Source organism: Sinocyclocheilus grahami, unplaced genomic scaffold (genome assembly GCF_001515645.1).
Source record: "Sinocyclocheilus grahami isolate Dianchi unplaced genomic scaffold, SAMN03320097.WGS_v1.1 scaffold356.1, whole genome shotgun sequence".
NCBI lineage: Eukaryota > Metazoa > Chordata > Actinopteri > Cypriniformes > Cyprinidae > Sinocyclocheilus > Sinocyclocheilus grahami.
The window spans coordinates 2501-15000 of NW_015505535.1; the positions used below are offsets into that span (position 1 = coordinate 2501).

The 12500-nt window shown below is 40.1% G+C and overlaps 2 protein-coding genes across 2 annotated transcripts in view; one reads left to right on the plus strand and one right to left on the minus strand.

Moving 5' to 3' along the window:
• The window catches only part of LOC107548847 (lon protease homolog, mitochondrial-like), a 12649-nt gene extending 1595 nt beyond the window's left edge, over positions 1-11054 (plus strand). The window contains exons 2-17 of the mRNA XM_016229669.1: positions 142-230; positions 311-430; positions 2721-2973; positions 3922-3983; positions 4054-4183; positions 4255-4338; positions 4432-4652; positions 5930-6068; positions 6403-6581; positions 6663-6750; positions 6849-6971; positions 7045-7161; positions 8400-8540; positions 8609-8774; positions 8929-9149; positions 10807-11054. Of these exons, the coding sequence (XP_016085155.1) occupies positions 142-230; positions 311-430; positions 2721-2973; positions 3922-3983; positions 4054-4183; positions 4255-4338; positions 4432-4652; positions 5930-6068; positions 6403-6581; positions 6663-6750; positions 6849-6971; positions 7045-7161; positions 8400-8540; positions 8609-8774; positions 8929-9149; positions 10807-10980 (2307 nt within the window). The 3' untranslated portion in view covers positions 10981-11054. The remainder of the gene's footprint in view (positions 1-141; positions 231-310; positions 431-2720; positions 2974-3921; positions 3984-4053; positions 4184-4254; positions 4339-4431; positions 4653-5929; positions 6069-6402; positions 6582-6662; positions 6751-6848; positions 6972-7044; positions 7162-8399; positions 8541-8608; positions 8775-8928; positions 9150-10806) is intronic.
• Positions 11055-11293: 239 nt separating this feature from the next.
• The window catches only part of LOC107548815 (60S ribosomal protein L36-like), a gene marked incomplete at its 5' end in the record, with an annotated part of 1326 nt that continues 119 nt past the window's right edge, over positions 11294-12500 (minus strand). Inside the window, 2 exons of the mRNA XM_016229637.1 lie at positions 11294-11420; positions 12473-12500. The exon at positions 12473-12500 is cut by the window's right edge and continues 119 nt beyond it. Coding sequence (XP_016085123.1) covers positions 11331-11420; positions 12473-12500 — 118 coding nt within the window. The remainder of the gene's footprint in view (positions 11421-12472) is intronic.

Sequence of the window (12500 nt, forward strand, 5' to 3'; positions counted from 1 at the left end):
AGCTGTATATCCGTATAGGGGATACTAACATCTTTATTGATTAATTGAAAGACTACATATACTATTTGTAACTTTTTACATTTTTAGTATTGAATGAAACCACTTAAATGCATGCATTTGTGAATGTTTTGGCATCTTTAGGTCAAAAACAAGCCTCTCATGGACCTGTTGAGGGGTAAAGTGCGTCTCGCTCAGCCATATGCTGGTGTTTTCTTGAAGAAGGATGACAAGTAAGTGATTGTGCAAGAGTTGAACAGCAAGATAATGAGTTTGACGGACTGTGGTTGATCCTGGTGTGTGTGTTTGTCAGTAACGAGTCGGATGTGGTGGAGAGTCTGGATGCGGTTTATCACACCGGGACGTTTGTGCAGATCCACGAGATGCAGGACCTCGGAGACAAACTTCGGATGATTGTGATGGGACACAGAAGGTGATGCTCAAAATCTGTCACGTTACCTTTAAAGAAGGGAGTCACTGTTTATATTAGTTAAATTAACTCATTAGCTATATTATTTTATTGAATTACCCCCTGAGGAAGCTGAGGCCTTTCAATAAATAATAATTGAAAGCAGTGGCAAAACACAGCACTCGGTTGCTAGGGTGTTCTGAGAGGTTGCTAGGGTGTTGCTAAGGTGTTCTGGGTGGTTACTAGGGTGTTCTGGGTGGTTGCTAGGGTGTTATGAGTTGTTGCTAGGGTGTTCTGGGTGGTTGCTAGGGTGTTGCTAAGGTGTTCTGGGTGGTTGCTAGGGTGTTATGAGTTGTTGCTAGGGTGTTCTGGGTGGTTGCTAGGGTGTTGCTAAGGTGTTCTGGGTGGTTGCTAGGGTGTTATGAGTTGTTGCTAGGGTGTTCTGGGTGGTTGCTAGGGTGTTGCTAAGGTGTTCTGGGTGGTTGCTAGGGTGTTATGAGTTGTTGCTAGGGTGTTCTGGGTGGTTACTAGTGTGTTGCTAAGGTGTTCTGGGTGGTTGTTAGGGTGTTATGAGTTGTTGCTAGGGTGTTGCTAAGGTGTTCTGGGTGGTTGCTAGGGCGTTATGAGATGTTGCTAGGGTGTTGCTAGGGTGTTCTGTGTGGTTGCTAGGGTGTTCTGTGTGGTTGCTAGGCAGTTGCTAGGGTGTTCTGGGTGGTTTGGGTGTTTGCTGGGCGGTTGCTAGGGTGTTTGGGGTGGTTGCTATGGTGTTGCTAGCTGTTTGCTAGGGTATCCTGGGTGGTTGCTTGGCAGTTGCTATGGTAACCTGGGTGGTTGCTAGGGTGATTCTTGGCGGTTGCTAGGGTGATTCTTGGCGGTTGCTAGGGAGTTCTGGGTGGTTGCTATGGCGTTGCTAGGCGGTTGCTAGGATATTCTGGGCGGTTGCCAGGATGTTCTGGGTGGTTACTAGCATGGTGGTTGGTGGTTGTCACAGATCGTCACTATGGAGTTTTATAGATTTCTTAGCATGTTCTTAGCCTGATTTATCATTTAGCTAACTAATCACTATTAACATGTAGCTATTCACTGCTAGCATGTGTAGCATGCATGATGGAAGCCCTGTTTGCTAGTATGTGTCAAAAGAGCAAAACACCCATGTTTCTATGACACTTCTATCCAAAGATATCCCCTTTGATCGGTTTAAATGGAAGTCTATGGGGTGGTTGCTAGGGTGCTGTAAGTGGTTGCTAGGGTGTGGCTATGAAGATTATAGGTCATTATATATTGGTTACTTGAAAAGATAAGTCATGAGTGAGATTAAAATTCACGAACATTCTGTCAATGTAAGGATTTTTTTCGCCCACTTTTTCGGCCGCTGTGCGAACATCGTAGGTCCGACGTTAGCATGATTTTACACATTCCTAGAATGTTAATCACATGTTGCTAGCATGCTGATAGTATGGTTTAGAATGTTGCGAACATGATTTAGCAAACGGTTAGCATATTGTTAACATGTTTTAAAACCGCTAACATATTTTAGAACATTTTTAGCATGATTTAACATATTCCTAGCATATCACATTGTTGGCATGTTTTAGTATGTTAGCATGATTTAACATTTCTAGTGTGTTTATCACATTTTAACATGCTGCTAGCTCATTGCAAACATGTTTTAACACACTGTTATGTTGCATGAACTAACACATTGCTAGCATGTTTATCACATGTTTTAGCACGCTGCTAGCATGTTGCTAACATGTTTTAACACACTGCTATGTTTTAGCATGTAAGCATGATCTAACACATTGTTTGCATGTTTATCACATGATTTAGCACATTGCTAGCATGTTGTTAGCATGTCCTAGATTAGTTGCTAGGCTTTAGTGATAATAAGGTGAAATAGAATAACAGTGTTGGCTGTCATAATTACGTAATAAATAAATAATAACTAAATTAAATAACATATAACAATAAACAATTTACACATTTATTTTGGGGGAAAATAAATGTTAATATATTTATTATTTTTATTTAATTTAACACGAATGGAAATTATATTTTTATATTTATTTAATTGTAATTTTTATAACAACTGCAGTTCCATCATGAACCTCTAGAGGGAAATTAAAAATGTAGTAATTTGTAAAATTAATAAATATTTTTAAAAAAAAAATTTATTGTATTTTTTTTTATTTATTGTTTTTTAAATTTTTTTTATTTATTATAATTATTTTTTTTTTATTATAAAAAATGTGTGATATGTCACTAATTGAGAAGACGGCGTATTTCAGGAAAGCTTTTGTCCGTTGTTTCCCAGAATCCGCATCAATAAGCAGCTGGACGTGGATCCGGAGGAGCCGGAGTCGCTGGAGGTGGAGGGCGAGCAGCCGAAAGCTCTGCGGCGGAAGCAGAAACGGTCGCGCAAGGACTCGGCGTCGCTGCCGGAGGTGATGGAGGAGAAGGTGCGGGAGGCGGAGCTCGTGGTGGAGGCGCTTCCTCTGCCCGGCGTCCTCATGGTGGAGGTGGACAACGTGGTCCATGAGGAGTTCCAGGTCACAGAAGAGGTCAAGGTCAGTTAGAGTTTTCATTCGTATATTTTCTGTTTTCATTTCATTTGAAAGTTTTCATGATTTTGTAGTGTGTTTTTGTCATTCTTATTAGATTTTAGTTTATAATTTTGGTTTTAGTGTTAGTTATTTAGTACTTAACTATAAATGATAGTTAACTATAACTATAAATATATATATATATATATAATAATTTTTTTTTTTTAATTCAATTTGAGTCATTATTTCTTTTTTTATATATAACTTTAAAATAAATTTTTTTATTTCAGTTTTGGTTATTTTTGTACTTCAAACTTTAACAACATTTAGCAAGTAGCTGAACTTTAGGTTGTTTAAGTTGAACTTTTTATTTTAGTTTATTTCAGTCAACATTTATTTTATTTTAAAATATGTATATATGCTGCTTATTCATTTTTATTTCCACTTTAGTTGTTTTATTACCTAAAATAAGCAAAAATTTGAAATGTTGCCTTTTACAAATTTATAGTTTTTAACATTTTTATTTTAAAATGTCCATATAGCTTTTATTTTTTTGTATTTCATTTTTTTTTTTTTTTCATATTTGTCTTTATTTTTCCTTTTTTATTTTTGTTCTAGTTATTTTAGTACTTCGGCTTATACTAAACAAAATTGAAAAATGTTGCCTTTATCAACTAGCTGTTTAAGTTTTTATATATTTTACTTTATTTCAGTCAAAATTTTAAAATGGGTATATTTTTTTTGTTTAATTTTAATTATTATTTAAAATGCATGCTAAATGGCCAATGCTTATTTTATCTTTTTAGTGCTTCAACTCAAACTAAACAAAAATCTTGCTTTTAGCATGTAGTTGAAGTTTATTTTATTTCAGTCAAAGCTTATTATAAAACATTAAAAATTAGAAATGTTAACTCATTTTTTTTATTTTCACCTCTGCAGAATTAACTCATACACTCTGTTGTTTCAAACCAGGCCCTGACTGCTGAGATCGTCAAGACTATCCGTGACATTATTGCTCTGAATCCACTGTACAGGTAATATAGATAAAGAAGGTGTTTAAAACTGCAAGCTAAGGCGCTATTACTGAACATGTTTGTTTGGTAGAGAGTCTGTGCTCCAGATGATGCAGGCGGGTCAGAGAGTGGTGGATAATCCCATTTACCTGAGCGACATGGGGGCGGCACTGACCGGCGCAGAATCACACGAGCTACAGGACGTCCTGGAGGAAACAAACGTACGTTTATGACCTCCAAACGGGTTTCGCTGAACGTTTATGAGTATCTAACATGGAAACTGTGTTTGCAGATTCCCAAGCGACTGTACAAGGCACTTTCTCTGCTGAAGAAAGAATACGAGCTGAGTAAACTACAGCAGCGTCTCGGCAGGGAGGTGAGGGAACAAATGAGTACAGTTCTTGACATGCTGTTGCTTATTCGTTTGGGTTTCCTTTCATTTAACGCCCGCTCGACTCTCGATGCTCAGGTTGAAGAGAAGATCAAGCAGACGCACAGGAAGTACCTCCTCCAGGAGCAGCTGAAGATCATTAAGAAGGAGCTCGGCCTGGAGAAAGAGGACAAAGACGCCATCGAGGAGAAGTTCAGGGAGAGGCTGAAGGATCGGACCGTACCTCAACACATCATGGATGTAATTAACGAGGAGCTGAACAAACTGGGACTGTTAGATAACCACTCCTCAGAGTTCAAGTAAGAGTTTGTCATTGTTATAAACTAATTAACCTATCTATAATAGATAAGCACATTCCAGGATCTGGCGTTCGCTAGGCCTGGTGTCAATAAAAGCTTTTATTTCAGTAACGAGGACGTTTTCAGTTCTGAAACTTTGAGGATATTCTTTTAGCACGATGATCTCTTGTACATCAAAAGCTCAAGTAAAAGTTGATTTCTCAATTCATGAGCCCTTTAATGTCCATAAAAATGTTAAAGAAGCTGAAAACCCAGCTTAAGATGGTTGTACATGGGTTCTAGCTGGTCATTATCTGATCCAAACTGATCTAAAAGGTTGATCTGTTGGACTACTAGCTTGTGGACCTGGTTTTGACCTGGTAGACCACCTTAGTCCAGCAACAAAGTTGATAAAACCCGTTAAAACCAGCTTAAGATGGTTGTGCATGGATTCTAGCTGGTCATTAGCTGCTCTGAACTGCTCTCGAAGGTTCATCCATTGGACTAACCGCTTGTGGACCTGGTAGACCACCTTAGAACCACATTAAGGTTAATAAAACCAGCTTAAGATGGTTGTGCATGGATTCTAGCTGGTCATTAGCTGCTCTGAACTGCTCTCGAAGGTTCATCCATTGGACTAACCGCTTGTGGACCTGGTAGACCACCTTAGAACCACATTAAGGTTAATAAAACCAGCTTAAGATGGTTGTGCATGGATTCTAGCTGGTCATTAGCTGCTCTGAACTGCTCTCGAAGGTTCATCCATTGGACTAACCGCTTGTGGACCTGGTAGACCACCTTAGAACCACATTAAGGTTAATAAAACCAGCTTAAGATGGTTGTGCATGGATTCTAGCTGGTCATTAGCTGCTCTGAACTGCTCTCGAAGGTTCATCCATTGGACTAACCGCTTGTGGACCTGGTAGACCACCTTAGAACCACATAAAGGTTAATAAAACCAGCTTAGGATAGTTGTGAATGGATTCTAGCTGGTCTTTAGCTACTTCAAACTGCTCTAGAAGGTTCATCCATTGGACTAACCGCTTGTGGACCTGGTAGACCACCTTAGAACCACATAAAGGTTAATAAAACCAGCTTAGGATGGTTGTACATGAATTCTAGCTGGTCTTAAGCTGCACTAGATGGCTGATCAGTTAGACTACGAGCTGGTTGACCTAGTTTTGACCTGATAGACCAGCAGCAAACCAGCCGCCATGTTCCACAAACTTGACCTCTTTAAGGTGGTATTTTATTAAATCAAACTTTGATTCTTCTTTTTTCCATCTCAAAATCCCCAGCGTTACCCGTAACTACTTAGACTGGCTGACCTCCATGCCATGGGGCACCAACAGCGAGGAAAACCTGAAGTTGGCTCAAGCCAGAGAGGTGTTGGAAGAGGACCACTATGGAATGGAGGATGTCAAGAAACGCATTCTGGTAAAACACAAGCATGAGCGCCTCAACCTTTATCCCCTGAGAATGGGAAAAATTTGCTTGCTTAATCCTCTTAACCCCAGCTCTCAAAATCCCCAGCGTTACCCGTAACTACTTAGACTGGCTGACCTCCATGCCATGGGGCACCAACAGCGAGGAAAACCTGAAGTTGGCTCAAGCCAGAGAGGTGTTGGAAGAGGACCACTATGGAATGGAGGATGTCAAGAAACGCATTCTGGTAAAACACAAGCATGAGCACCTCAACCTTTATCCCCTGAGAATGGGAAAAATTTGCTTGCTTAATCCTCTTAACCCCAGTCATTGTTCATTCATGCAGGAGTTCATAGCCGTAAGCCAGCTAAGAGGCAGCACACAGGGAAAGATCTTGTGTTTCTATGGGCCTCCTGGAGTTGGAAAGACCAGTATCGCCCGCTCGATCGCCAGAGCCCTTAATCGCGAATACTTCCGCTTTAGCGTGGGAGGCATGACAGATGTGGCGGAAATTAAAGGCCACAGGTATGTGATAATGACCATTATGTGCTTATTTTCAAACTTTTAAGTATTCAGTAATGTACGTTTTTTGTTTGCACATTGCAGGAGAACATATGTTGGTGCAATGCCAGGAAAAATCATCCAATGTCTAAAGAAAACTAAGACTGAAAACCCATTGGTCCTTATTGACGAGGCACGACATACAAATAGAATCTTAACCCTACCTTATACTAAAATTTTGGTTCTTAATTATGTTGAAACGACTGATACTGTATTAATCTTGTTGTGCAGGTCGACAAAATAGGCCGAGGTTACCAGGGTGACCCATCTTCGGCACTACTTGAGCTTTTAGATCCAGAACAGAACGCTAACTTTCTTGACCACTACCTGGATGTGCCCGTTGACCTGTCTAAGGTATAAACTAGCAAAAATCCACATTTGTTTGAAGGAGACTCTGGTTTCATTGTATCTTCATTGGTGTTTTCAGGTGCTTTTCATTTGTACAGCCAATGTTCTCGACACCATTCCCGAACCCTTAAGAGACCGAATGGAAATGATCAACATATCAGGTTACGTTGCTCAGGAGAAACTGGCCATTGCGGAGGTACGTTTACTTTGTGATCTCTTTACCTGAAACTCAACATGTTCTTGGGTCAGGTTTAGAGTTTGGATCTGTTATAGTCGGTAAAACTCGAACCGGAAGGTTGCTGGTTCGAGACCGGTAGTTAGTGAGCCTTGAGCAAGTCGCTTCCAAAGTCTCACTGTTTCACTGCATGACTTGAAGTTGGCATTAGAGTTCGACTTGGTCCTTTTTGGCTCTGGGATAGTTGTTAAAGCTCAAGACTGGCAACCGGAAGGTTGCAGGTTCAAGACCGGTAATTAAAAAGCTGTGAGCCACAAAGAACACAAATGACTGATTTAAACTAGTTTAGAGCCCAGATGAAACTGTGTGCAACGAGACAGTCAGAAGATTTTATTATGTTATTATTGTAGACATATATGTATTAACGGAGTAATGGCATATACTTAATTTCAGCATTTTTTGTGATTAAGCTATAGCATTTGTGCATTTATACTAAATGTATTTTTCTTACAAATACCTAGAAACCACAGTTACACAGTTATATGTTTATCATGGTATTGGGGTGCTGTATGTGTGGTTTTAACTGTGGTTATCATGATCTAAATGTATGCTACTATGGAAGACCAATGGTTAATCTTAAGAAAACTCAGTCAGAATAATGACATTTCACCATATAATAATTAGGTTGTAACCATTTTTACAGATACTATAGTTACTGTTTTTGATAATGAACATTAATTTACATCTGCATCGTAAATCGAGCTACTGTCAAATGTGCATTTCTAAGAGACAAAACAATGTACTGTTATTAATATTGCTGCCTGCACTGCAAACTGCGCTGAAGATGCACGTCAGGAACACAAACCTGCTTCAATAAAATACATTTTTCTATATTGATATTTATTTTTGTTAAGGAAGAATGACTGGAAAAGTCTAAAGAATTGAAAAGCGTGAAGAGTTTGTCACGTTCTGAGACGTTTCAAACTACATTTATTGGTCTGCTTTCTACAACTTTCACTTAGGAGCAAAAATCTGCCTTTAAACTTGAAAGAAAGAACGATTTGAAATTTATTGCGATATTTATATGAAAAAGTTTGTGATCATTTTTTTGGCCATATCGCCCAGCCCTACTTAAACCCCAAGCTGCTTCAGGGGGATTGTCCCTCTAACTGGAAGTCGCTTCCGAGAGTCAGTTTTACTGGATACAATGCTGTTGGCACAAGAGTTCGACTTTACTTAGTCCTTTATAACCACCACAGAGATACTTGGTACCCCAATTGCGAACTCTATGCGGTTTGGATAAGGAGAAGGCGAAAATCACCCCCGATGCTCTGAGTGTCCTCATCAGACAGTACTGCCGGGAGAGCGGCGTCAGGAACCTTCAGAAGCAAGTCGAGAAGGTACAACTAACTTCTTACTCGTCTTTATGAGTGTTCTGCAAGTGTAGCTAAGTTTGGTACCTTTGCAGGTGTTCCGGAAAGTAGCGTTCCGGATTGTCAACGGCGAGGAAACGGAGGTCAACGTCACTCCGGAGAACCTTCAGGATTATGTCGGGAAGCCCATCTTCACTGTGGACCGGATGTATGACGTCACACCGCCGGGAGTTGTCATGGGACTGGCGTGGACGGCAATGGGTAAGGGTTCAACCAAGAGCATTCAAGCCCAAGATTGGTACGCTAGTTTCCGGTGAACTTTCGAAACGCTTAGTGGCACCAGAATTGGTGGGAACACTCCTAAAGATGTTAAGCCCACAAAACCTCAAAGAAACGACTCTACTCTCCTCCACAGGTGGCTCGACGCTCTTCATCGAGACATCTCTGAGGCGACCGAGAGAACCGCAAGGGAAAGATGGTTCCAAAGAGGGATCGCTGGAGCTCACCGGGCAGCTGGGAGACGTGATGAAAGAAAGCGCCAAGATTGCGTTCACATTTGCCCGCTCGTTCCTCATGAAGGAACAACCTGACAACGATTTCCTTGTGGGCTCCCACATACACCTCCATGTGCCTGAGGTGAAGATTGCAGTTGTCCAGAGTTGTCCAGTCCTGCTCATGGAGGGCCACCTTCTTGCAGAGTTTGGCTCAAACACACCTACCTAGAAGTTTCTGCTAATCTTGAAGTCTTTAATAGCCTTGTTCATGTGTGTTGGAAGAAGGTGGGCCTCAAGGAGCACGATTGGACAACAACGATTGGAAAAGAGAGTTCAAATAGGTGTTAAACAGCCATGCCTGAGATGAAGATTACACTTGTCCAGAGTTATCCAACTCTGCTCCTGGAGGGCCACTTTTCGGCAGAGTTTGGCTCCTAGTATTCCTGGCAGACGCTTCTAGTATTCCTGAAGACTTGTTCAGGTGTGTTGAATTAGGAAAGTGGCCCTCCAGGAGTGCGGTTGGACAACCCTGCAGTATGAGGTTAAAGTAGATGTTAAAGGGATAGTTCACCCAAAAACGAAAATTACCCCATGATTTACTCGCCCTCAAGCCATCCTAGGTGTATATGATTTTCTTCTTTCAATCGGAGATATATTAAAAACTGTCCTGGCTCTTCCGAGCTGTTTAATGGCAGTGAATGGGTGTTAAGATTTTGAAGCCCAAAAAAAGTGCATCCATCCATCATAAAAAGTGCCTCACACGGTTCCGAGGGGTTAATAAAGGCCTTCTGAAGCAGATCGATGCGTTTGTGTAAGAAAAATATCCATATTTTAAACTTTATAAACCATAATCTCTAGTTTCTGCTAACCTGTCGTATAGGGTTGTAACGATATTCAAACCAATCCGGAAAAAAAACCGCGATACACCACCCACGGTTCGTACTTTATTGGCCGGATCGCTTTGAATATCGTTACAACCCTATTCGACAGAAGCTAGAGATTATGGTTTATAAAGTTATAAATATGGATATTTTTCTTACACAAATGATTCACTTCAGAAGGCCTTTATCAACCCCCCCGGAGCAATGTGAGGCACTTTTTATGATGGATGGATGCAGGTCAAACCAATCCGGAAAAAAAACCGCGATACACCACCCACGGTTCGTACTTTATTGGCCGGATCGCTTTGAATATCGTTACAACCCTATACGACAGAAGATAGAGATTATGGTTTATAAAGTTATAAATATGGATATTTTTCTTACACAAATGATTCACTTCAGAAGGCCTTTATCAACCCCCCCGGAGCAATGTGAGGCACTTTTTATGATGGATGGATGCAGGTTTTTTTTGGGCTTCAAAATCTCAATACCCATTCACTGCCATTATAAAGCTCGGAAGAGCCAGGACACTTTTTAATATAACTCCGATTGTATTTGTCTGAAAGAATAAAATCATATACATCTAGGATGGCTTGAGGGTGAGCAAATCATGGGGTAATTTTAATTTTTGGGTGAACTATCCCTTTAAACAGCTGTTTGTTTCTTGAAACATTTAAAGTTGGGACAACAGCGACTGCCAATTGTTCCAGAGTTGTCCATTCCTGCTCCTGGTGGGCCACCTTCTCTACAGAGTTTGGCTTCTACCTGCCTGGAAGTTTCTAATAATCCCGAAGACGTTAATTGGCTTGTTCGGGTGTGTTAAAGGAAGGTGTCCCTCCAGGAGTGCAAGGTCGAAGCTTCAAGTAGGTGTTAAAAAGTGTTGTTTCTTGTAATAACTAAAGCTGGGAATCTGTTCAGGGTGCAACTCCCAAAGACGGGCCGAGTGCCGGATGCACTATTGTGACTGCTTTGCTGTCCTTGGCCACCAACACACCAGCGCGTCAGAACGTGGCCATGACGGGAGAAGTGTCCCTGACCGGGAAGATCCTGCCTGTTGGAGGAATCAAGGAAAAGACCATTGCTGTAAGCTAGCAGAGACGAAGACCACACTGTGTTTCCAAACAAACATTTTACTGCAGGTTTAATGCAATATGATTGTTTCAATATAATTTTGCCCCACAAAGTTTCAACTAGTATCTATTGAGTTTTTCTTTAAAATGTATATTTGTACAGTAAATAGTCTAAGAATGTATGTGAATGACACGGTAATGCACTTAATTCCAGTTTCTTCAGTATTGCAAAAATGCTGTGGTCAAAGCCGTGGATCATGAAGTGTTTAAATAAGCCAAGCATACTGCAAGTATGAGTAACTCTGAAGTAACAATGAAGCACAGGAGACACAAGCTTGTTTTTACACACAAATTTATTCGTCATAATACAGGCTACTCCTTCTTGGCAGCAGCTTTCCTCATCGCCGCCAGAATGTTGCTGAGCTCTTCCCTCTTTCTCTTGGCGCGGATGTGAGTTCCCACCTGCAACGCGCGCACACACACACGCACAATATGAAAAAACAACAACCAGATCATCAGGATATTGTGCTGGTGCTACAACAGCAGCTTGATGTGCTAAATAATATATACACACACACACATATATATATATACATAAACTAGTTTAACTTACTAAAATAACAAACTGAAGAAAAAAAATGAATGAAAACTACACGAACGCATTAAAAAACCTAATAAAAACTACACAAAATTACGCAAACTCAAAAACAAATCTAGATCTTAAAAAAGATATGCAATAATTAAATAAAATCTAACTCAAATAATAAAATGCAATCTAACGTACAAAAAATAAAATCTAACTCAAACAGCATCTCGAATCTAAAATGACAACCTTTAGTATCTGAGAACAAAATCTGAACTAAAGATTTCAGTTATTAAAAAATAAATAAATGGCAAAATCTCATTTCTCGTTCCAACAATACCATCTTTTTTCAGATTTTGTACAAATGGTTTAAAACATTTTAAAGTTGCTTCAAATGTTTTGTTCCAAGCATGATATATTAACCAATATATAACAAATTTAAAAAGTGTATTTTATTTGTGATGTGACTAAAGCGTTCTGACTTTGCTTACACAAGGTATGATAGGAAAAAACTAGCTTTTTCTTTTCTTTTTAGGGACATTTCCTCCCACTTTATTACACTTGTGGTGTAACAAAATTGCTTATAAATGTCTTGTGCTATATTATTGGATTCAATCTTTTTGTTTGTGTTCTTCCAGTTAGGACGGGTTTTGTAGTTCTTTTTGGAGCTGCCTGAACGCAGGCCTCATTGATGCGCTCGTGAGTGAAAAAAAAAAAAAGAAGCTTTATTTGTGGATCATTTAGGAAGTACTCCCTCAAAAACTGAGGAGCATAAGCTCAGATCATCGAGGCTTATGATCAATCGGATCCTAAAAGAAATACAAACCCTGTGCTAACTGGAAGAAAACCAGTTGACCAAGTGATTTCTCAGAGGCGGGTCATCCTTGACTGGGAACACCAATGAGACAAACTTGAAAAATTCAACACGTACCCTTTTCTTGATGAACTTGAGGGCACGT